Source organism: Aricia agestis, chromosome 22 (assembly GCF_905147365.1).
Source record: "Aricia agestis chromosome 22, ilAriAges1.1, whole genome shotgun sequence".
In the NCBI taxonomy this organism is placed as follows: Eukaryota; Metazoa; Arthropoda; class Insecta; order Lepidoptera; family Lycaenidae; genus Aricia; species Aricia agestis.
The window spans coordinates 873,370-900,143 of record NC_056427.1 but is presented as its reverse complement, the minus strand read 5'-3'; the positions used below and the strand labels follow the sequence as shown (position 1 = coordinate 900,143).

The window sequence follows — 26,774 nt, the reverse complement described above, 5'->3', positions numbered from 1 at the left end:
TGATACCCGTTTTTTATTAATACCACTAGATGTCAGTGTAGGAATTCGCTCAGGTTTTAAATCAATATCCAAGGTCGGCCAGCTGCTCTCGGGTCTCGACTTCTTTTATATTGATATAATAATATAGGCCTCTTGGATATCGTTGCTAAGCTACGGCAACGCCGCGGGTCGGTTGACGGCGGAAACTCACGGGCGCTTTTCTCATATGATTCTCATACAAGTCACTGCACTTTTTTGGTAATTTTAGCACAATAAAAAGTAATGAGCCAAATTATTATTGATTGTGGACTTCATAATATTTCCGCAGAATTTTTCCGCGGAAAATCAGTACTTATCGAAAGCTATATTTACAAATATACACGATCATGAAATATTCTTTCAAATTCATTGAATATGATTTTTTACTTTGTATTTATTTATTTGTAAGATCACCTTCTTAGTTATTAATTATTACTAAAAACAGGTTGTTTACCTAATTAAACATTATAGAGCACAAACTAATTCCAGAGCAATCATGTTCATGAAGTCTTCGAAATCCATGATGATGGAGAACGAATCATCCGTGTAAAAGTAATACCACAGACCAGAGTAGATAATCGACTGTACGACGGAAAAGTGGAGCTATGTATTGAATAATCTAAACAAATATATTTTCAGCAACTTTTCAACCATACATGCAAAATAAAAATGGAAAATGCAGATGTATTTCATTATCAAAGAAATTTTTCTTTGATTTTTATGATTAATATGTAATACAATAAATTTACTAGATGACGCCCGTAACTCCGTTGTGCCATAACTCTTGCACAACGGAGTAACCGCGCGGGATTCGGGAACCGTACATTTTCCCGAGACAAAAAGTATCCTATGTCCAGTGGCGTAAATATAGGGCTGGCAAAATACCACGGGCCCCCGACCCAAATGGGCAAAAATTTTTAAGTACATCATATTGTTTATTATAAACGTAGCGATTTTTACTGATAGAGCCCCATCAATTTGCCACGGGCCCCGGATTTTATAGTTACGCCACTGTCTTATGTCTATGTCCTTTTTCGGGACTCTTAAGAATATATTATTGAGTTATCCATGCCAAATTTCAGCAAAATCTATTCAGCAGTTTAGACGTTAAGAGGTAACAGACAGACACACTTTCGCACCTATAATATTATTAGTAAATAAGTAATATCAGTAATTAGTATAATAGTATGATAATATTATAAATGCGAAAGTGAATATTGAAGGAATTAGTGATAAATATTGAACCGACAATAATTTTATTTATATTGTATTTTTAATTACAATATATTATTATACATAAAACTAAATATTACAATGTTTCTCTGTCTTGATTGTTTTCCATAAAATATAACCTTTTCTCTTGGTTTTCCAACGTCTCTTTAAGGTTTTCGTATTTTTCCTCTATCGATTTGAACTTTTCTTCCATTAGTTGGTTGACACTTTGTGTGAATTATTGTGTGACTATTTCGGCTGAGTGCAAGATTGTTACTTTCTGTTCATTTAGCTCGTTTTGAATTTTTTTGAGCATATTCATGACATCATCCCTGATTGTAAGTATGCGGCTTTGCGTGCGTTTCTTTTGAGTGAATTTCTTTTGAAGCTTGGTTAGTGGTAATTGCCCTCTCTTGGGGAATAGTAGCACTAGTTTGTTTTTTATGGGAACTATATTTTCTATCACCAAAATTTATATTTGTCATCAAGTTGTATCACCTAATAAATAGATCTATCGCCACGAAATATTTTCGTTCTCAGATAAACAAAAATTGTTCCCAGGTATGAATTATCAAATTAATGTTAATATATGTGTAAAATAAGAGATCGATAACCAATAAAATTATATTGCATTACATAAATATAAACTTCGTTCTTATAATAACAGTTTTGTTACTTAAATAATAGCTCTGTGCTCAGAATGGTAGATCTGTCACCAAATAAATCGATTATCGATCCCTGACTGCGACTCCTTTTTATTTAATATTTTGTCACCAATACAGTAGTAACATTTTATTTCGTTCGATATTAAATTAATAGTATTCGTTACCAATTTAATACATCAATTTATAATTTTAATGAAAAAATGATCAAAGGGGCGGAGACAAATTGGCGCGCTTTAAAAATTGACCAATCCGGCCTCAACGATGGGTAGTAGGTAACTAGGTTCGATTTTTTTTTAATTATTTTAACTTTAATTGTTTTATCTACTATTCTGCTAGCCATAAGCCAGCTATTTTAAACCAGCGCTGATTGTTCAGTGGTAATTATTTTAAACAATAAATATTGATTATTTTGACTTTAATTGTTTTATTTACTACTCTGCTAAAAATTTTATTTAAATATAATTTATACTACCAGTGGAAATTTAGAACCTTGGGAGTCTAGTTAAGTAGCAGAATCTTTTGGTTGAAACGATGATGACAACCCTAATTTTTTATTTGAACTTAATGCAATTTTGTAGTAACATAATATGATTTATTGGTGATCTCTTTAAATTGGTTTGCTTAAATACTTATTAGGACACACCTATTAAAATACATACAAAAACATTTATTTGGTACTAGACCTTATATCTCAGGATTTTAGGTGATTTATTGTGGAACTGATTTTGCATTGTTTGGTGACTACATTTTGGTGACAGGTCTACTATTTTGAGGACAAACCCTATTATTTAAGAAACACAAAACTAATTAAATTGGTGATAGCTTAAATGATACCCGTTTTTTATTAATACCACTAGATGTCAGTGTAGGAATTCGCTCAGGTTTTAAATCAATATCCAAGGTCGGCCAGCTGCTCTCGGGTCTCGACTTCTTTTATATTGATATAATAATATAGGCCTCTTGGATATCGTTGCTAAGCTACGGCAACGCCGCGGGTCGGTTGACGGCGGAAACTCACGGGCGCTTTTCTCATATGATTCTCATACAAGTCACTGCACTTTTTTGGTAATTTTAGCACAATAAAAAGTAATGAGCCAAATTATTATTGATTGTGGACTTCATAATATTTCCGCAGAATTTTTCCGCGGAAAATCAGTACTTATCGAAAGCTATATTTACAAATATACACGATCATGAAATATTCTTTCAAATTCATTGAATATGATTTTTTACTTTGTATTTATTTATTTGTAAGATCACCTTCTTAGTTATTAATTATTACTAAAAACAGGTTGTTTACCTAATTAAACATTATAGAGCACAAACTAATTCCAGAGCAATCATGTTCATGAAGTCTTCGAAATCCATGATGATGGAGAACGAATCATCCGTGTAAAAGTAATACCACAGACCAGAGTAGATAATCGACTGTACGACGGAAAAGTGGAGCTATGTATTGAATAATCTAAACAAATATATTTTCAGCAACTTTTCAACCATACATGCAAAATAAAAATGGAAAATGCAGATGTATTTCATTATCAAAGAAATTTTTCTTTGATTTTTATGATTAATATGTAATACAATAAATTTACTAGATGACGCCCGTAACTCCGTTGTGCCATAACTCTTGCACAACGGAGTAACCGCGCGGGATTCGGGAACCGTACATTTTCCCGAGACAAAAAGTATCCTATGTCCAGTGGCGTAAATATAGGGCTGGCAAAATACCACGGGCCCCCGACCCAAATGGGCAAAAATTTTTAAGTACATCATATTGTTTATTATAAACGTAGCGATTTTTACTGATAGAGCCCCATCAATTTGCCACGGGCCCCGGATCTTATAGTTACGCCACTGTCTATGTCCTTTTTCGGGACTCTTAAGAATATATTATTGAGTTATCCATGCCAAATTTCAGCAAAATCTATTCAGCAGTTTAGACGTTAAGAGGTAACAGACAGACACACTTCCGCACTTATAATATTATTAGTAAATAAGTAATATCAGTAATTAGTATATTAGTATGAAAATATTATAAATGCGAAAGTGAATATTGAAGGAATTAGTTATAAATATTGAACCGACAATAATTTTATTTATATCGTTTTTTCAATTACAATATATTATTATACTTAAAACAATGATATTAAAAATAACTTGCACGTGATATTTTATAAATATTCATGCGAGATTTAGATTTAAGCATGATTAATAATCGGCATGTTGATTTCGATACGTTTCCCAATTCCGTCTCAGAAACGAATAAAACGTTAATTCACGAATCCGAGATTGGGAATATTTATACCCTACAACACAACAGTACCTCGTACCGCCCATATTTTCCTTATTCCGAGCACTTTTTAACGTTTTCAACGTGTTTTCATTTTTAACTAGTAAACCGTATTTCACAGCTGATCGCACTCTGACACCCACGTGTTGCCTGAATCTGCCACTCGCCGCGCCACTAGAGATATCCAAGAGGCCTATTGTGGTGTAATACATTTTAAGAAAACGAAATTTAAAGTGTCGGCGACGCGAGGATGAAATCCTATGACTTGTCGATATGTTTGTAACTCGTCCCGCTGGGCTAACGGAGCGTTGACGTAAGTGCTGAAATTGTCGATAACTTACTGCTCGAAGTTGCTAGTGAGGTAACACTAAAGTAATACAGTCCAAAGTCCAATACTTAAGAACCCACATAAAATTTTAATTTATTATTAGGCATAAAACTTTTTACACTTATTTTTAACTTTTTGTCAGTTTTTTTTGCATTCACCGTTCACTTTTTTCTATAAATTTCTATGTTAAAATTAATATTTAGTTGAATTTATTAATATTTTAGTAATTTTTAATTTTAGGATCTGACATCTGTATATTTGTGACATTCTAAGCATACTTTAGGATTATTCAATATTCATTTACTTATCAATATAAAAATGGGTAAAAACAATTACTTATTAATTTTAGCATCAGTGAAAATAGTCGTATTTGGGAGAAAAACTCTACCAAATAGTATAAAACTTCGTGATGCTGACAACCCTTTTATTTGTTTTTTATTACTTTTTTGAAAATATTTAATTATTTAAATCTACCTACACTAACTACACCAGATGATGATGTATTTCGAAACCAGTCGTGTTATTTGTTACAATCTATAGTTATCTATACCTATATACTTAATATTATAAATGCGAAAGTATCTCTGTCTGTCTCGCTTTCACGCCAAAACTACTGAACCAATTGTAATGAAATTTTGTACACAGATAGTCTAAAGCCTGAGAAAAGACATAGGCTACTTTTAACTGGAAAAAGGGGTTGTAAGTGGGTGTTTATGCTTTAATTCGTTCAAATTAAGTTAGTTCTAAAAAGTCATAATAGATGGCGCTGTACGTCTCCTACATCGTACAAGCGCTTACTTGAAAGTGTTTCTATAGGAGGTGGTAAGGTTATGTGCCCTTCTTTCATTTATTTTTTAAGTTTTAAGAAGAGTTGATGTTCGACTCCAGTTTGTAATCCGACGCAAAAAGAGGTAAACATTGAAGATGGAAGTAAGCGTACCGCCGAAGCAACTCTGTCGTGGAAATTTTGCAATTTGCATAATGTAGCCTACACGGAAACGGGAACTACCGCGCGCTTTATGATGAAGTCCACGCGGACGGAGTCGCGGGCAACAGCTAGTATCTTAATATGTATAAAAGTGCACGAAAAATTGTGCTTATATATTTTTTTTTCTTATGAAATAAGGGGGCAAACAAGCAAACGGGTCGCCTGATGGAAAGCAACTTCCGTCGCCCATAGACACTCGCAGCATCAGAAGAGCTGCAGGTGCGTTGCCGGCCTTTTAAGAGGGAATAGGGTAAAAAGGGTGGGTAGGGATGGGGAAGGGAAGGGAATAGGGGATGGTAGGGAAGGGAATATGGTAGGGTAGTGGGCCTCCGGTAAACTCACTCACTCGGCGAAACACAGGGCAAGCGCTGTTTCACGCCGGTTTTCTGTGAGAACGTGGTATTTCTCCAGTCGTGCCGGCCCATTCGTGCTGAAGCATGGCTCTCCCACGTATAAATTGCCATCTTTCATAGCCAATGGCTATGTAAAAACGTACTCACAGCCTTTATATAGCAATTTTGCTGGTTCCCCCTTTATTGTGCGTGGCTCGACACGCACTTCTTTTTTATTACATTAAGTTACAACTCAAAAGAGTGCGATTCAGCATGACATGCGTTACGTGCTGTCATGCACGCATGATCATTTATTGTATTGATTGATGCGAATGACATGCAAACTACGTGATGTACATTGATTGACAACTTTTCGTCCTGCAATATGTGCATGACATGTACGCATGATCATTTCGCGATCGGCATGTCATGCAATGATTAATACTGTCACGTTAACACATGTCATGCTGAATAACCGTCTAGGGATAGCAAAACACTGTTACATAATAATATGCATAATATTATGTTACATTATCTATGTCACCGATAACAGTTACTATGCTGTGTACTTTGTTTATATAGCACTTCAATATAATATTATAAACTAGTACTAACGAGTAGGCAATCCCGTCCGCGGACCGTTGCTAGGGTGTTAGGCACTAGGCAGTCAGGACCCAGGACTCGGATATTGTAATAGGGATGACGACAAGGTCAAAGATTAGCTGAGTTTTTCAAATAAAATAATGATTAATCATTAATGACATAGCGATAAAAAAAAGTATTCCCAAAATTTCAGCTTCATAACTTATCTGTTTTTTTTTCTAAATCAAAAATAAAAATATTTATTTCTAAATAGGATAACAAAGATAACACTTTTAGAACGTCCACATGAGGCCTACCACGGTACCACCGGTTCGGGAACTGTTATGAGCCTTCAAAGTTGGATAGTCAAGTCTGTTTTTTTTGATAATATTTCTTAATTGCTGTTACATACCATTCGATAAGTTATGCAATTTATTACAATTTTTCTTATGAGATCACTTTCATAAACGCAATATTTAAGATAACTATCGAACAAAATCTTCCCCGGATGCGTACAAACTAGCTAGGCGTGACGTCATAGTTATCTGATATTTTGTATGGAGCGTTTCGGAAAGGTCTATTTTATGTTTTGAATTGATCTTGTAGAGTTTTTAAGCTATCAGAGTCATTCTTCACCGATATTTCTTCCAAACCAACTAGCAACAGACTAGTTATAGCCACGATTAAACTACCATGGTCTTAACCAGACCAGTAGCTTAGACCCTTTCGAAAGAAAAAAAAAAAAAAAAAAAAAACCGATATTTCTATTTTTGAATGGTCCTTTACTTACCAACAAGAAAAAAATCGTCATGCCTATTACTCTAATTTCTAATTTGTATTGTGGCTCAATAAACTATTGTACTGTATTACACTAGCTAAAAGCCGAGCTTTGTGAGGGCTCGCGTCGTCACACCTTGACTGACTGATGATAATCACATCTACATAAAAATAAAACTTAAGTATATTATTAAGTTTTTCCGTAAACTGCACAAAATGTTCATGTTGTGAATATACTAGGGCTCGCTTCGCAATCTTTTTCGGCCTGCGGCGCAGTTACACGTGCCTACAATATTTTGTCACATCAAAAAGATACACGAATAAACACCTTTAATGATTTTAGTTGGGTAATTACAAACAACAAATATTTAATCATCTACCTGCTTTACAAATTATTATTTTATTTTATGATATTTTTGGTTTCGGATAATGATGGAGTGGAGGATCGACTCACGGCGCGGCGCCCCTCTTGCCTTTCCACGGCGCACCAGGGCGCCGCGGCGTACACTTTGGGAACCCCTGATGTAGTTAGTGAAGGTCGATCCATTGGGCGACCTCTAGTTATCATAAAAACACGAATCAAATTATGAAAATTCAAATACAATTTTGCAACATGGAATTGATATAAAAATCTTAAAATCTAACACAATCAAACTTCAAAGTAAAAAAAAGTTGAAAATACAAAACAATCAAATAAATAATAATGAATTTAAAAATCTATAACTCGACGCAATAAAAAACCTGTACTAGCGTCATCATTAGTAGTTTAGCCACTTCAAGGACACAAACATACGCACACATCCAAAAATCCCTTTTCTCTCCGTAGTGTGAAAAAGGGTATAACGTATACCCAATTTTTCTTCATCCTAAAAGAATATCGTTTAAGGGTCAATTCAGACCGACACGTGACGCATAGATCCATTTCTAAATTTGTATGGATTTGACAGATTCGCAAGACGTCTCATGCAATTGAACTCTGTCAATTCAGCACTTCGGAAATGCTACGCGTCGCGTCGCGGTCTGAATCAACCCTAAAAAAGTAAAAGAAAAAACTGCGCGCGTCGAGAAATCCGTATAAAAGCGGGGACTTTTCTCTCGGCACATTAGTTTAGTGTTTGATAAGCCTGTGATAAGGTAGTCGGTCTCATAAAACGAAAACTTTTCTGACACTTACGACGAGTAAGTGACATACGAAGAAAATATTGTTTGGTGAAAATGTAAGTTATTTTGATGTTTCGTAGAAATTAAATTAATCGATGGAAATTAACTTAGGGTGAACCCAAACGAGCGTATTTTGTGAGTCGCAGAGTTTCGGTCGCGTATCTTTTCATACAAATCATGACTTACATTTTTTACGCTCGTGTGAATCAAACATGAGTTTTGTATGAAACTGAATGCAGCGGAATTTCTGCCAGCCGAAATTCTGCGACTCACGACTCACAAATTACGCTCGTCTGGCTTCACTTTTGGAGTTTAATGACAACTTGTCTTTAATTAAATGAAGATCATGTCATATTATGATAATAAGATCTGTCCATATTATACTAATATTATAAATGCAAAGGTGTTTGTGTGTCTGTTACCTCTTCACGCCCAAACCGCTGAACCGATTTTGCTGAAATTTGGCATATAAAATAAATAATTTGGGATTGTTTTTTTTTTTTAATTTTATTTATGTAATTTCGGGCCGTCGGCTATTCGCCCATATCCTTTTTTGCTATCTTTGTATATAAGTTTTCGCACCAAGGATAATTTAAATAAAATCAAGCAGATACTTTAAGATCTATGTTACTAATACTTTGGGCCTTAGTAGCTCTCAATAAATAATTTATTTATTTATTTAATAAATTGTGACCCAGGAAAGGACATAGGATTATTTTATCACGGAAAATGTACGATTCCCATGCGTGATTCACTGGCGCAACCGTGATTCGGCCTGCGGGTGTTATCTAGTTGTAGTAGGGGAGGTCGTGCTATCGTTTCCTAAGTCATTTCATACCGACCAAATTTTTGTCCAGCGGTAGCTTAATATTTATCAATCAATATAATCAGCGTCAGTCGCCGCACCCGTGGTGGGATGTTAACTGAGAGTATTTCAAAGTTGTAAAAAAAATAATTGCGAAAAGTGATTTTATACCGAATGGAAATTTTATGGATGATTATTGAGGTCATGCTTAACCAAAAATGCACCGTCAGCCGTATCACAGACGGGGGATTCAACGTCAGTCGCGTTACTGAACTATGTTAAAAAAAATAATATATAAAGTCATTTCATACCGTACAAAATTTATACAGGTGAATGTTGATACCTTTTTAATAATAAAGACCACCGTCAGTCGTTAATATGCGGGTGGAAAGCCCGTCAGCCAGCGATATAAGCTATAACCAATGTAGCCCTACTTCGCGCTCAATGTATCCTGGGGCGTCGCGTAGACGACATTTCCACCTGCAAATATTCAGCTGACGGCGATTTTCGTTTGAATTAATCATAAAATTGTCTCACATAGCAATTTTAAGTAATTAATTCGATAGTCAATATTTGTCAAGAAGAATTATATACATTTTAATTTAAAAGCGCCATCTGTTGTTATATACTAAAACTAAAATAGCACCTACCAAACCTAAACGTGTATAATCTAGATAATATGACCTTTATTGGGTGCGAATTGGGATCTTTTTAATGACAATTCAATACGCTTCCCAACAACAACTTTGAGATACTCTTAATTTTTATTCCACCCATACTGGAGTAGCTGACGATCAAAACTCTTATGTATTAATAGAATAGTATTATTGTTACGATTTTCGCTCGGTATGAAATGACTTTTTAAAATGAGCGCGACCTCCCCTACTATTACTAATAAAACGCTAAATATTATGCTGTTAAACTCTTCCTCGAAGATAAGGAGTCAGTCTTTGAGTGTACATCAAAATAAGCACAAACTGACATCGACTTGGATGAACATAGACATATTTAATGGGATGAAATTTAACATAGATATATTTAAGATGTATGGCCTTTATAAATTATAATAAAAAAAACATAGACATAGAGTTGACTATGGAAAAGGTCACAAGTTTATATTGCGCGAAAATGTACTAAGTACAGTTAGTGCTTTTCTTTGCACAAATTCGCAGGCAACATCTAGTAATGTCTAAGACATTTTTTTATTATTTCCCTAGAGTATTTATTAAGCTATCTTAACATAATATTAAGATTATTATTATATTATATGACCCAGTTCATATCACTTCCTAATGTAAACCTTCCGTGGACTCTCACTAATATTTCAACACTAAAATTAGCCAAATCCGTTCAGCCTTTTTTAGCGAGACTAACAAAATTTTAAATTCATTCGTATTTATACAATGTGTCTCGACACCGGTGCCCGATCCTTGAATATCATAATGTATGGCATATATTATTCACAAAGTGGCTTTCAAAAATTTTTTTCACCAAATTTTGAAAAAAAAATCTCTGGCTCTCATGCTAATCTGACCAATACTTCATACGAATATCGTTATAACTTCTAAGCTATCTGACTTCTAAGTCAAAAAATACACATTTTTTTATTTAAACTTTGGTTGTTCTATGTTTAAATTCCACGAAATTTATAACCTGTGTAAGCCTGTGTAAGCGTAGTCCACAAGTTTATCTTCATAGGATATGTAAATATCCTATGAAGATAAACTTACTGAGAAGTATTGGTCAAATTAGTGTGAAAGCCCGAGAAAAACTAAAATGGCTGCCATTTTACAACCGCGAGAGAGAAAAAAAAATTTGAGAGCCAATTTGTCGATAAAATATGCCGTAGATTATGACATTAAAGGATCGGACACCGCGGTGTCGGGACCATAAAGTTAATATACCTAGCGGAATAGAGCAACAATCTCGAGCTGTCAAACGAAACCGAAATTGATTTACGTCTGTGTGTAAAAATATGTGTAGGTACGTATACACTTACACAAGCATGGTTGAACATTATTTCTATGAGATTAAATTGTCAACGTGCGGCGCGTGCCGACTGGACGTCAAAAAAAGAGTGCTGCTGTCATGTACCACACGTTTCTTCGTACCACGCAGTGTTACTGATAGTGACATCTCGCTTGCTCAGGCCTTTGTTTCTCTATTCCGCTAGGTATATTAACTTTATGGTCGAGACTCGAGACACACTGTATAGACGATAGATTATAAAACATGTTACCCGAACCATTTTAAATTCCGTTTGTCACGCAGGAACTTATGTTGCTGCGATTAAATGGTATCCAAATCCGTTCAGCGGTTTAAAAAAAGAGGTGATAAACAGACACTAATTGTATCTTAAGGATCCCAACTATTCACATTCAAGAATTTTCTGCCAACTGACCTTATTTTATTTGGTTACAATCAGTTTCGGTTAGTTAAAACGTTGGTTCAGGATTAAGTTAAGATTTAACTGGTTTGTTGAAGGGGGATTTTAAGGAGAACGGAAAATAAGTTATAGGTAAACCTTCAAGTAAGTTATAGGGCGTCATCCCTTTCAAATAAATCTAAAAAAAACTTGATGACACTACGATGTTGCCACTTTTTAATTTCTTTACTTTCTTGACGCTCTATAACTTGTTTCATCCATCCATACTTCCATACTAGTATGGAATAAAATAGGAAAGAGTAGCTGTCTGTCTTTCTGTCTGTCTGTTACCTCTTCACGCCCTAACCGCTCAATCGATTTTGCTGAAAGGTATGTAGGTATGGTTACTTTTTGGTCCCGGGAAAGCGCTCATATAGGCGTACCTGCAACTACCAAGTAAACTTTCCTTTGTTGTCAAAATCATCGAACACAATTTGACCAAGTGCCCTGTTTCAAGAAGTTTTAAGATTTTGCCAACTGACACATGCTGCGTCAGATGTTTTCATTCAATAGTTAATGAGTTGTGAAATATCACAACTAACAAGAATTCAGAGTTGCATTTTTTCTGGTTCAGTAGCGTAGGTCCACCTTGAGGCACAATTAAATTTAATATCAGCATTTTTAAAGCTATTGTCAAATATAATAGATATTATATAGAAAATATTTGTGTGTTTGTACGAGCAGCGCAAAAAATATGCGACCGATTTTAATAAGTTTTTACGACCTCTGTGGCTCAGTGGTGAGCGCGTTGGTAGCTCAAGCCGGGGGTCGCGGGTTCGAATCCCGCCGACGGAACAAAAAGTTTTCAAAGTTCCTGGATCATGGATGTGTATTAAATATGTGTATCGTATAATAAAAATCTTAAATATATGTATAAAAACTCAAAGGTGACTGACTGACATGGTGATCTATCAACGCACAGCCCAAACCACTGGACCGATCGGGCTGAAATTTGGTATGCAGGTAGATGATATGACGTAGGCATCCGCTAAGAAAGGATTTTGATCAATTATATATATATATATATATATATATATATATATATATATATATATATATATATATATATATATATATATATATATATATATATATATATATATATATATATATATATATATATATATATATATATATATATATATATATATATATATATATAATAGCTCCCACACCGGTTTCGGTGACGGTGGCCGGTTTCATTGAAACTAGGCCAGCTACGCAGGAGTAATTTTATAGTGCCCAATTGTGTGCGCAGTACACAAGAGCACTCTCTATTCCTTTACTCTCATAACCCAGTGGGACGGACGACCGACACGACCGGCGAGAGATCAGGCGCAGGACCGACTTTTTACATGCCCATCCGACGCATGGATCATCTTACTTGTCAGACAATCAGGTGATCAGCCTGCATTGTCCTAACCAAACTTGGAAATAACATGTTTCCAACGCGGGAATCGAACCCACGACCTCCGAGTCAAGAGCCGCGCTCTATACCACTAGACCACGGAGGCGTCATATATATATATATAATATAAAAGTGTTAAATATATATTTCCGTTGTCTGGTACCCGTAACCCAAGTCCTTCAGGTACTTAGCACGGGGCCAGACTGATGTGGTGTGAAGCGTCCATAGATAGATAGAGATAAGTTTTTACTTTTTATTTTTTAACCATTGTATCATGTATCCCTACCACAGATACCGCATTCTTCGTGTACTTCGCGTGCCATATCGCGTTCCCAAACGACGAGCAATGCTCGCCTTTCGAATGTCTGTTCTTTAGTCTGCTATCGGAAGCGGACGTCAATCGGAATTTCGAAAATGCCTAAATGCCTAATTGTGCCGTATTGAGCTGTAGAAATTCGAATAGAAACGTTAGCTTAGATAATGGACACGTTTCTTATCATCGGTACGTCGCAGTAGGTAGGAAAAAATTGGCACGCTTGTTTTCATACAAATGGATGCGGTATCTACCTTGATCTATGTCTGTGAACCCTACTAATATGATAAATTAGCTTACTTGTCTGTGACCTCTTCACGCGTAAACCACTGAACTGATTTTTCTGAAATTTGGTATAGAAAAACTTCGAGGGACAGGAAAGAACGTAGGATACTTTTATCCCCGAAAAATGTACGGTTCCCGCGTGATAAACGGAAATTAGCGCAAAAGAGTTGCGGGCAGCATCTAGTAAATTATATCTAGTGTCAAAAGACAAATCAGCAACTTTCAATTATTAAGTCAAGTGGCGTTTTTGACATAATATTATAATGTCAGTATCAATAGTACTTTTTGCGAGTAGGCAACTATATATAGAACACAGTGTATAATATTATTATATTTTGTAAAGTGTTATCCATGACATAGTTAAAGTGTTATATTATATTAAAGAAACAAGTGAACAAAGTTAAGATAAAAAGTAAGTTATTTTATTATACTAGATGTAAGACGTTGTTAATTTTTCGCGCGGAAAATCACGGAAACCGTACACTTTGCGTGATTTTTCTTTTCCGGTTATGTGGGTATTTTCAAAAATTTATGTAAATCTGTTTAGCGGCTTGAGAGTGAAAAAGTTACAGACAGACAGACATAAATATACACTTTTGCTGTTATTGTTCTTAATTTGTAATAATTATAAATATTCATATTCTTGGGAATATTTATTTTATAATTGTTTAAGATATTATGTGAGAAATTTAGATATATAACTGTTACGTGCTAGGGTTCGAGGATTTGGAGAGAAAGACCTGGTGACTCTCTTGAAGACTTTATTAACACTGCACTAAACACTAGGTCACAACCCTTAGCACTAAGTCCAAACACTAATCACTAGGTCCAATCACTAAGCACTATCACTGTCCTAGGTCGTAGCCAAGTCGCAGGTTTCACTGGTTCACTCACTATTGATCACTTGTTGTCGCCTCGAAGATCGCTAAGATTGAACTGAACTCGCCGGGCCTGCCTGCGGCTTTTTATATGACGAGACGAATTCCAGAAAGTTCCCGATTCACGTAAACAAGTAAACAACCGTGGGAACTTTCTAGGAGGCTCGGGAATGTACCACAATAAAACTGCCGTCCTTACGATAAGTGCAGTAAGTTGAATTTAATTTAGACCTTATGGACTCAATCATAAGGTCTAAATTAAAACACGTAAACACGCAAACAAATAAACGGTGAACACGTAAACAAACATTGGACCTTTCTAGAAGGTTCGAGTATGTATTTGCGCACCTCATGCCATCTAGTATTGAGTAGGGGATTTATGTTGCCTGTGCTCCCTCGGTAAGCTTCGCTGGTTTGTCGCTAGATGGCACCACGTGTCCGTATACCATGTACCGTAACATAAGTATATTAATTTTCAACTTAAATCATTAAAAACCTTAAAATTAGGTTTTATACTTACCTACAAATAAAGATTTTAGATTAAAATCCCGGTCAAGTGCGTATCGGGCCACGCACAATATAGGGTTCCGTAGTACCTCTAGTTTTTGATAATTTTTGTATGGTCAATGAATGTACATTTATTTACTTTAACTTACTTTACTTTAACCACGCCTCTGGTGCAACCCACCCTTAACCAACTTACAAAAAGAAATGAAATCCCACCAAAAACATTTTCATGTAAAAATGTTGCCAAGACGAGAACATATAGTTCGTGGTGTCAAAAAGTAGTGATATCTCATGTAGAGCCAGGCCACCGATTTTGTCTAATGTGTAGAGTTTTTAGATTCTTCTGAATTAAGGTTTTTAGATTTAGGGCTAAGTATAATTTATAAGGTGTTAGAGTGTTACTAACATAATATGCGTAATGGGTTCAAAGGAATTTGAACAAACATTTTTTTATACTTCTCCGAGTACATTTTTTAGTTTTTTTTTAATGAAATATGGGGGCAAACGAGCAAACGGGTCACCTGATGGAAAGCAACTTCCGTCGCCCATGGACACTCGTAGCATCAGAAGAGCTGCAGGTGCGTTGCCGGCCTTTTAAGAGGGAAAAGGGTAATAGGGGGGGAGGGGAGGGAAGGGAAGGGAATAGGGGAGGGTAGGGAAGAGAATAGGGTAGGGGATCGGGCCTTCGGTAAACTCACTCACTCGGTGAAACACAGCGCAAGCGATGTTTCACGCCGGTTTTCTGTGAGAACGTGGTATTTCCCCGGTCGAGCCGGCCCATTCGTGCCGAAGCATGGCTCTCCCACTATTTAGTTGATCGACGATTACTCAATGACTTAATATGAAGTCTTCTTAGCCGTGATAGTTTTCCTTTTAAGTTCCTTGTTGCCTACGGAACCCTAAAAATGAATTGGCAAACCAAACGACAGGTCATAAAAAATGTGATTAAGTTATTACTATTTAAATACTAGCTTTTGCCCACGGCTTCGCTCGCGTTAAGAAGTATATTGTATTATTATTAGTTTAATTACTATATCAAAGTCTCAGCCCGATCGGTTTAAAATTGACAAAGTTTCATACAAACTTTCATCCCCTTGGGGGTAGAATTGATCAAAATCCTTTCTTAGCTGATGGCTACGTCATAACATCCACCTGCATGCCTTTAAGCCCGATCCGTCCAACGCGGTTTGGGCCATTTATAGATCACTATGTCAGTCAGACAATCAGTTAGTCACGTTTGAGTTATATTTAGATAGTGTTAATTAAATTATTACTCTTTTACTTGAAAACATTTCATTGTATACAATAACATTACTATCTTCTATAATATAAATATTTGGACTTTGAAATATCTTATTGTGTCTCTGTTGCCTCCTCACTCGTAAGGTGCGCGCCCACCTGATCGGAATCGGAGCGGACGGATTTGTTGTATTAGTTGTATTCGTTTCGTTTTCCAATGTACATTGCGCATGCGCAAATGTCAGTGTTATGTGCCAAAATATTATCAATTTCTGTCAGATTTTAGTACAATATTATGACACTGACAACAAAACACGTTGAAAACGAACGTCATTTCTGCGCCTGATGATAAATGACGCCAGAGTACGACCCGACTCACGGGCGTAGCCAGGATTCTATATAGGGGTGGGCAGATCAAGAAAATCCTAGACTTCTAATTAGTGATTTGATTTTAAACATAGTATATCTCACAATAGTATTAAGGTGAGGTAAAAATTAAAAACAAAATATTATGAGCGAGCGAACTGGGATTGAATGCCTCCCCTCTCCCCCGCAACTCTCTCCGCTCCACGTTTAGGTATGAAACTCGTGAGCATTAGCGACTGATCGCTCTTGTAGGGGGGAGGGGAACTGCCCGTACCTCGCTACGCCCATGCCTCGACTTCAAACAAACGGGCGAATTTGTATAATATGGGAGTTGGGCGAAAGTGTCAATTTGAACATGATGTTTCACCAAGCTGGGTAACGCATTAGTACGGCGTGCGCCGGCTGATAAGACATAATATGTCATATGTCATGTATAAATTTCCAGATCTACTAGTTAGTTCAGTAGCTCTAGTATTTTTCGATACTCGATACCCGACTACCGTAAATTTTTAGTATGGCAAATTTTACAACGCTTCTAGCGGGTAATTTCGGAACTAAAATCGCCATACTAAATATTTACTTAGTCGGTATAGAGTGTCGATAAATACTATAGCATTAAACTCATGGTAGAGCTACTGTTCACTCTGACGACGCTGCGTCCGCACCGCACGCATCTATTCCGGTGGACGCGCAGCCTTAAACGGCTAAGCCGATTTAGACAAAGTTTGGTACGGAAATTCTTTGAGAGATAGGGAAGGATATGAAATATTTGGGAGGAAAAAAATTCTGTTTCCACGCGACAAACGAATTTTGGGTCAACGTAGTTGCACGCAACATCTAGTAATAAAAAAAAAACTCTGTAAAGATAAAGTCTTCTTGAAAAGTTATCACTACCATGGTAGGCCATTTAAAAACGTTAATTGTTTTTATATTTATTTATAATTATTTTATTAAAGCAACGAATGAAATCAAAAACATAACATTTAACTTAGGTACTTGTAAAAACAGAAACTATGTAATAATTTACTGAGAAATCATAGAATTTATACATTTCTACGAAACATACACATGTTTCGTAGAAATGTATAAATTCTATGATTTCTGCCGTGAAACTAAAATAAGTTAGAATTTTATGTGTTTTATATTATTCGAGATTCAATGCTACGGACAGATTCTAAGTTAACCAGAAATCACAAATCTTGCACCACTTTTTTGGTGATCAAAGGTGTATGAAGATTTTGGCCGACCTACTGTCCGTAATTGTGGTTTTTTTGCGTTTTTGTTTTGATGTTAGCTATCCATTTTTGAAAAAAATATTCGTGAACTCGGAAAAACACAATGGCGGACAGTAGGTCGGCCAGGCTCCATATAAAAATCTTCATACCCCTTTGGGCTCTCATGCAAATTGACTTCGCCCCATGCGCCTGCGTAGTGCTAAATCGCGTTGGGTTCTTGATAAAAACTAAACTAAACAATAATAAAATGCTTAAAAAATCGTATTTCCTATTTATAAACACAATTGTTTTTGTATTGTGGTTATTATTTCTATAAATGAACGCCCCTGAACTTCGGGAGTCACCAGATTAGCTCATTGTTATACATGTCTGACTCTTAGGTTGGGTTGCACCAACTAACTTTTACTATAACTGTAACTTTAACTACAATGCAAAATGTCAAATCTTTGGTTAAAGTTAAAAATGGACGCCATCAAGACGCCATATTTAACCATAACCATAGAGCTCGACAAGGTTTTAAATGCACGTGGCGAAAAAAGGAACTAACGCTGTCATCATACAAAAACGCCATTTTTGACAGTTCCCCTTTACCAGCAGCGGGGGCGCTGCTGGCCCACGTTCATTTATAACCTTGTTGGATCAGCTGTCATCTGTCAATTTCTCCGGTCAAAGTTAAGGTTAAAGTTAAAGTTAAATTTAGCCTTAACTATAACCATAACTTTAACTTTAACTTTAACTACGCCTCTGGTGCAACCCAACCTAGACTAGGTTTTATAAAACTGGTCAATATTTTTGAACTGTACTACTCTTGATCGGCTATTGAAATACAGAAGCCAACTCATATAACCATTTTCTTTCTCAAAACTTACACTAAACGTCTAAAAAGGAAATTAGGAAACCGGTTCTGATTGCCCTAAGTTTTTTTTGCAAAGACTACAAAATAGTGTATGATTAATTTACTACTAATTTATATTAATTAATTATCTCATTTTAATGTAAGTACTATCTTAATTTTTTGTTGCAATATTTTTGCATTTATTTTCAAATGATTATAATTATCATTATTATAAACGCATAAAAAATTGAGTATATGTTGATAGCGTTATAAACCAACAATTTAAAAATACATGTTTGAGTTTAGCACACCAATAGCCAATAGGTACATTATACTCGCTAAAATCGCTTTTTCGATGCTAAAATAATATAACTATTATGTATTTCGATCGACTATGAGGTACTGAGGTTTTGTCAAATTTATCAAACGAGGACGGAGGATTACCTGGAATGGCAAGTTTCTAGCGCTCTTTACTGAAAAAATATCTCTGAAAAAGTGACCGGTCTACCATGGTAGTCCACGCGTGTACTCTGGTGATACCGCGCGGTTCCCGGGCATAATCTTACTTTTAACGTCTCTTGTTAGTTGTTACAGATAACAAACTCGTACCGCCATCTATCGTCAAGTAGCGGAGATGCTGAGCATAGTTTCGCTATTCGCCGCCACGGCGCTGCTGCAGTGTATAGCGAGCGGCCACATCATAAAGGACACGAAAAGGGATTTAGATAACCAGCTAAGTCCACATGGTGAGTAAAATTACAAATAATTTAATTGTAATGTTTGTTAGTTGTTACGCTTTACGACGGAAAAAATTGGACTAAAATTGATGTCACTCAGGGACTGCCGCGGTAAAGCTATTGCATAGCATCTAGTCTACACTCAAACGTCTAGTCGCACGCACGCAAACACCGTGCCGAAGTCTGCCGAACTGAACAGACGAGTGTTAGGTTTATTTTCGTTACGGAATTTCTTGATTCAGTCACCGCTTAAGAGCTCAGCTGACTCTAAAAATCAAACATCGTCCTTCTCTCTTCACACTCACGCTCGTCTTTCATATGCCAGGTGAAAAAGGACGGCGCGAAATCATCGCCGAGTTAGTTTTACTTGAATAAAAGACGAACTATAATGATTATGAAAAAAGTGTTTTGAGCAAATTTAGGTTTTATCAATACCTTTTTAGATATTAAAAAATATTAAAGAAAAGACAGCAAACTTCGAAGATCCAAGCAAAAATGTGTCTATAACAAGGTTTTTTGTAAAAAAGAAACTATCGAGCATTTTTTGAGTAATCGTGTTTTCGTCTTGAGCATTTAATCTTTATGAACTGAAGTTACTTGTGTCATAAAATCAGTTTTCTAGACCTTACAGATTTTGAGATCTAGGTTAAAGTATGTAGTCAAGTTAGGGTCATATGGGCTCTTAATACTATACTTGTACTATTATCTATTCTGTGATACTATACCGTATACGATAACCACGTTGTTTTGACAATAATACACTTGTATGAGTTGTTTTGACTGCTTCCATTATATTTTGATCCAAATACATATAATATAATGCTAATACCATAAAATATAAATGCTATAAATTTAAATGTCTTCACTGCGCAATACCATGTCTAGTTTTTTCTTTACAGTAACATAAAAAACGCGGAAAATATAGTATTTTTAAAGTTTTTCAGCGTATTATTCGCGTCCGTATTTATCCATGGTGATTTTAAAGTAACAGGAAGTCATGAAATTCAAAAAGATAATCTATAAGCACACGTGCCCGCAGTCGCACAAAAACAGCAAAAAGTCATACAAAAACTTGAAATTCGTGCTTTATTCTATTCTAATTTATTCTGTACTAAATGACACTCGTGTATCGTGCGGGAACCGTACATTTTGCGGGATAAAAATATCCCTTCCAGCGATCAGTTTGGTTGGACAACGCATGTCCTACTGAACTTGAAAACACCCTTTTTGTCCTACCGCAATCGAATCAACAATTTACTATTGGAACATGGTGTACTCATGATCATGACTCCTCGCGATGATGATGATGAGGATGGTGACGGGTGACAAATGGCTGATATTTTCAGCGATCAGCTTATACTTGCAAATGTCCGTCTGGAATAAGTCAATCAGATTCAGACCAGATGGTCAAATTTATTCTGAATACATTACCCGACTGAAAAAACTGTAGTGATTTCGCATAATTTGGTTTATTTTTTACTACTGATTCTATTTTAATGATTTGTTAATGCTTTTTTAATTAAAAACATAAACATGCTATTGCTGTATGAAAATATTATCTAACTTATAGTAGCGTTATTTGTGAAGTCAAACGATTGTACAATGGCTTAACAACAAATTTTCTTTACATTGACGCCTTTCTATTAATGCACAAAATCAGACTTCAACGAATGCCAACAGTAAACAGAGTGGCGCATTGTCATTATTTAACAGTCGCTTTAACACGGCTTGTAGAGTACGTCTATGTATGTCGGTATGCAAACAGTCTTTAAATTCTTCTTGTTCTCGTCGAGTTCTCTGAGCATTTAGATTTCAGGACAGTTCTAAAAGTAATCGTTTGTGACGAATTAAGAAATACTAGCTGTTTGACCGAGCTTTGCTCGGTATTCAATAAAACACGAATAAAATGACATTTTCTAAAAATGATTCCTAGCTAAATCGATTTATCACCCCCGAAACCCCCTATATACTAAATTTCATGAAAATCGTTGGAGCCGATTCCGAGATTCCAATTATATATATATATATATATATATATATATATATATATATATATATATATATATATATATATATATATATATATATATACAAGAATTGCTCGTTTAAAGATATAAGATATTGAATTGCTTTTTGCGTTACACCAGTGCCCTCAATTTAAACTCTTTTTACAGTGGCGCCGCCCCCTCGTCGCAGCAAGCTGCACATGTTCGTTCGCGTGCCCGAGCCAATAACGCTATCCCGCTCCCCCCTGGGTGTCGTGGCGACGTGTCACGCTGCTGGCAACCCCGCACCGAATGTCATGTGGATGAAAAATGGCATACCTGTTGCTGATGTGAGTTTTTGAATTAGTTTCTGGAAAACATTATGACGGATTAATTTTTAACTGTGGTTGTAACACGTAGCTAAAAACTTAACACAGTGCGTTAAACACACATTACAGCTGTTATATTAATCTCTAATCTAAGTGGTACGGGAATAGCTAACTATAAGGTGTCACAGACTGATCTACCAATAGCGTGCATCGTTTTACTCCTCGCCGTACCAAAGAGACATGAAAATCAAACACTGCACTTACCCCTCCATTTTTATCGGGCGATATCATAGTGCATATAAAATTTTATATAGATGTTGGTTTAAATGGTTGGTTATGAATCATTTGGTTGGCGTGGAAGAAATTCCACGCCAAATGATTCATAACTTGGTAACTTATTTCCAGTATGAGATTGTAGAGCGTGGCTCTTGACTCGGAGGTCGTGGGTTTGATTCCCGCGTTAGAAACATGTTATTTCCAAGTTTGATTAGGACAATGTCAAATATGATCCATGCGTCGGATGGGCATGTAAAAAGTCGGTCCTGCGCCTGATCTCTCGCCAGTCGTGTCCGTCTTCCGTCCCAGAGGGATATGAGAGTAAAGGAATAGAGAGTGCTCTTGTGTACTGCGCACATAATTGGGCACTATAATTGGGCAATGAAACTGGCCACCGTCACTGAAACCGGTGTATTATTATTATTCCAGTACGAGGAACAGACCAACGAGATCCGCAGCGTCTCCCCGGACAGCGTCGCCATGGTGACGAGCCGGCTGGTGGTGGCTGCGGTGAGCGGGGACGTGCTGACCTGTGTCGCGGTCGCCGGCCTCAAGGACACCAGCCGCAGTGAGATGTACGACGAGGACGGTAAGTGTATCTGTGTGTTGGTCGCCATGGTGATGAGGACACCAGCAGGCCTAGCATAACAACAGTAGAAATGGGAAAGAATCGACATACTGACAGATTTTATCAACAAAATGGCGGATTTCCATTGTCTGTCACTTTGTCTATTCTTCCTTAGAAAGAAACCGTTTCTATGGTGACCATGCTACGCCTGCAGATGTACCATCAAGGAAATTGATTCCTAGGCAGTTGACGTACGTCATATTGTGGTCGGCGTATGTCAATTCAATATCAATGTTATCTGTGATCGGTCGGATGAGTTTGAACTAACGCGACCAAATTACTTAGGTCCGCCATCCGCCTAGGAATCAACTTCTCTGTTAGTATGATGAGGATAGTAAAAGATTTTGTATGTGAAGTAGGGCAGGACATTCATGAAATTTTTGAGGAAGACGGTAGGACAATCATGTGTAGAACGTATTATATTATGTGAATTAGTGTGGGAAATTCTGTCTGTCCGTATGAAGTTGAGTTAGATGTATGTAGACAACAGAGTTGCGGCTAAGGTCCATCAAAGCATCAATCTATCTTTTATGCGCCTGAAAAATTTAAGTAGTTTTACGTCGTTGGTTTATTGCTTTTTAGTTGCTACACTTTTGCCCAGTGTCTAAAGATTTCAAAGCTCTTCTTTATGTTGAGCCATAATGGATGAATATAAATAATTACAAATCATACCCATTTCAGGGACAAAAACAATATACCCTTTCCCGATACTCAAATAATATGTCCATACCCTAAGTCAAGCAAGAACATCTAATATATAAAATTCTCGTGTCACAGTGTTTGTGCGTGAACTCCTCCAAAACGGTTCAACCATTTTAATGAAATTTGGCTTGAGAACAGCGTTTATCTACTTTTTATATCGATACTAGAAATAATTAAATGGCAAAACAACGTTTGCCGGGTCAGCTAGACGCTAGTAATAAATAAATTGAAACCGTATATTTTAATGGAATACCTTTGCCTATTTTCTTTTCCGACTCAAATACCTTCATTCGTTTTAGCACCGTCACGTTTCTTGTATGAATACCTACTTTTTAACATTGACATACCATTTCCAGGTGACTACGATACCCTTCCGGCTCCTATTATCACGGAGTCCTACAGCGATGTGTTCCAGCAGATGGGTACGTCGTTGACGCTGCCATGTCGAGTCGCCAGCGCCGGCCGTTATGAGGTTGACTGGTGGGTCAACGACGAGAGGGTGTACGGAAATCCTAGGTTACGGGTAAGTTAGGAGAGATCTACGAATAATAAAAACTAAGGAAGTGTAACTGGGTCAAAAAATTTGTTCCGCGAGCTACAAAAAGAGACCCGAATTATACATGCATACTTTATGCAAAAAAGACCCGAATACATCCAAGAATTTTGTGTAATTATAGAAGTGACAATTATTGTCAACGGCTTTATTTCGTAAATTTGATTTCGTGTAGTGTTTCGACTTTCGTAGCTATTGTCAAATTTTAGTGTGCGAAAAGAAACCAAATTCGAAACGGTCGAAGTATGGGAGCTACGTTTCCTTAGTCTTATAATTATTCGTATCAATTATTATTAAAAAAAAAAATACTTTATATCATTCTAAAAAGTAAATATAATTTTATTTGCATAAAAAAGTCCTATCTTCCATATCACGAAGAAGCGAGACGAAAATATTTGTCGTTTGGTGGCTTAGTAGATAGAAGCAATCAATTTTAATTAAGTATACTGTTTGTTTATGTATAACATTATACTGTTTAGTATCGTATTTTACTGATATAATTCTGTTTATATAAGTCTGTCTGCGTTATTGCTAATTGCCACAGAGTGCTATAATAGTACAAGTAATAATACTTTCACAAATATGAAAAATGAGAGAGACAACGTCTTGTTATTTACTTCATAATAATTATTCATAAGCCAGACGGGACAAATAATTTCAAATTATTTGGTTATCAACAATTTCAAGTTTTTTTTTAAAATACTCAAAGAAAATGTCATCTAAATATATATAACTCAAAGGGCTGACTCAACTCTGACGCTGGCAACTCCTAAATGGGGAGGCTTACGCCAAAAGAAGAAGAAGAAGAAGAAGGGCTGACTTACTGACTGATATAATGATCTATCAACGCACAGCCCAAACCACTGGACGGATCGGGCTAAAATTTGGCATGCAGGTAGCTCTTATGACGTAGGCATTCGCTAAGAAAGGATTTTGATCAATTCTATCCCCAAGGGGATAAAATAGGGGATGAAAGTTTGTATGAAACTTTGTCAATTTTAAACCAACCGGGCTGAGACTTTAATACCTAATTAATATAATAATACTTTTAACGCGAGAGAAGCCACGGGCAAAAGCTAGTACTTGTATATGGTATCGGTGAATTGGAAGGCTTCAATTGCATGGAACATTGCTGCAGGTGCTGCCATCTGGTGATCTCCGTATCAACAACCTGGTGTTCGCTGATCTGGGCAACTACACGTGCACCGTCCGCGACGGCTTCGGCCAGACCAGCGAGAGCACCTTCCTCTATCCTGTGAAGCCCAGCAATTGAAGGTAATATTGTCCTACCAAAATTGAAGTAAATATTTGTCCTACCAAAATTGAAGTAAATATTTGTCCTACCAAAATTAAACAAAATATTTGTACTACGAAACTAAGAGTTATCTAATGTTTCTATAAGATCCAAAGAGCAAGCAAGACTGGATATTTCATAACTTAACAGTTAACACCTCAGTAATGGATATACTAGATCCATTTTCTAAAGAGCAAGCAAGACTGGATATTTCATAACTTAACAGTTAACACCTCAGTAAGTAATGGATATACTAGATCCATTTTCTGTGGTTACAACCTATTTATTTTTTTTATATTGAAGGTTTTTTACCTTAAATATAAAAATATTGATCCCACCAAAAATGAAGTCAATATATTTTGTCCTACTGAAATGAGAGTGTATAATATTTATCACGTGAAGCCTATTAGCCATTTCAAGGTACTTAATTTTGTCCCACTACAGAGCAGGTAAAGATTTATCCCACCAAAATAAAAATAAAATATTTATCCCACCAAAGTATAAAGTGAGGTAAAAATCTTTGAGTATCCCACTCAACTGAGAACAATTAATACAATCCTACTAACTCCCAAATGGAATATTTAAAGATGGTGTTATTTTATGATTTTAAATTGCAACGACAGAAAGTTCGATATTCAAATGTTTAAAATTTTTTTTTTTTCAGACACCAGCAAAAGAAAATCGACAGAAAGCCCAAGCCCGCCGAAATGTTCCTACTCCTAGCATAAGCGATTACTTACTTACTTAAATTAAATTATTGTTAGGATAATTTAGTATACGAAATGTGATTTATATTATATTAATACAAAGTTTAGTACTGGTTTATAACATTTTGTGGTGCAGTTTTTATATAATGAAACTATGTACCTACTTATGTGTAAAAGTATTTTATCTTTTCTGGATAATATTTACGAAATCAAAGTTTTATAAAATAGTTAATTTTACTTAAGTTCTGTATAACTTTAATCATTGTTTTAAGTTCAGTATAACTTTAATCATTTCATAAGTTTTAAAAAGTACAAAACCGTCAAGAAGTAAGTACAAATTTCCTCAAACTTTCTTAATTAACCGAGTAAAATGCCATAATCATTAATTTATCTCTTAAATCTAAATGTTACCTCATAAATAATAGTTAATTTATTAAAAAATAAACAAATTATACAAAACAAACATAGGGTACTAATCAGAGCCATCTATATTTAGTAATTTGTAACTAAAGTTTTGTTTAATAAATAAGAGATGGCGTTCGTAAAATTTTAGGCTAAGTTACAATAATAATTAATTATTATTTTAACTTTTAAATTATGATAAATTATATATAAACTATTGCTGTTATATGTTATTCAATATAATAAATGTTTTATATTACTGAATTCTGTGTATATCATTACGAAAATTAGAACTAATAAACTTTCTCAACTAGGGTGGGTTGCACCAACTTACATGGGCGTACCCAGGTTCTAGGCCAGGGGGGGGCAAATTACCCAGGTTCTGGTGCCAGGGAGGGGCAAATCACCCAGGTTCTGGGCCGGGGGGGGGGGGGGGGGGGCAAATCAGATTTTTCATAAGCTAGGTGTTTAGATATTAAACTTAGTAGGGACGTCAACATGATCCAGGG

At 35.9% G+C, this 26,774-nt stretch overlaps 1 protein-coding gene across 1 annotated transcript; it reads left to right on the top strand.

The window, feature by feature from the left end:
• Nucleotides 1-8,325: 8,325 nt before the first annotated feature.
• On the top strand, nucleotides 8,326-26,020 carry LOC121738021 (neural/ectodermal development factor IMP-L2-like). Its single transcript, XM_042129828.1, has 7 exons — nucleotides 8,326-8,412; nucleotides 19,247-19,398; nucleotides 21,564-21,724; nucleotides 22,409-22,568; nucleotides 23,666-23,832; nucleotides 25,001-25,137; nucleotides 25,821-26,020. The coding sequence occupies exons 2-6, from the start codon at nucleotides 19,287-19,289 to the stop codon at nucleotides 25,133-25,135; spliced, it is 735 nt and encodes a 244-aa protein (XP_041985762.1). The 5' UTR covers nucleotides 8,326-8,412; nucleotides 19,247-19,286; the 3' UTR covers nucleotides 25,136-25,137; nucleotides 25,821-26,020.
• Nucleotides 26,021-26,774: the final 754 nt, after the last annotated feature.

Bases quoted from the DNA above. Each gene is read 5' to 3' on its own strand.
- LOC121738021 (XM_042129828.1), top strand. From the start codon at position 19,287: ATGCTGAGCATAGTTTCGCTATTCGCCGCCACGGCGCTGCTGCAGTGT. The intron at 19,399-21,563 runs GTGAGTAAAATT...CTCTTTTTACAG, and splicing joins TAACCAGCTAAGTCCACATG to TGGCGCCGCCCCCTCGTCGC. The intron at 22,569-23,665 runs GTAAGTGTATCT...TACCATTTCCAG, and splicing joins TGAGATGTACGACGAGGACG to GTGACTACGATACCCTTCCG.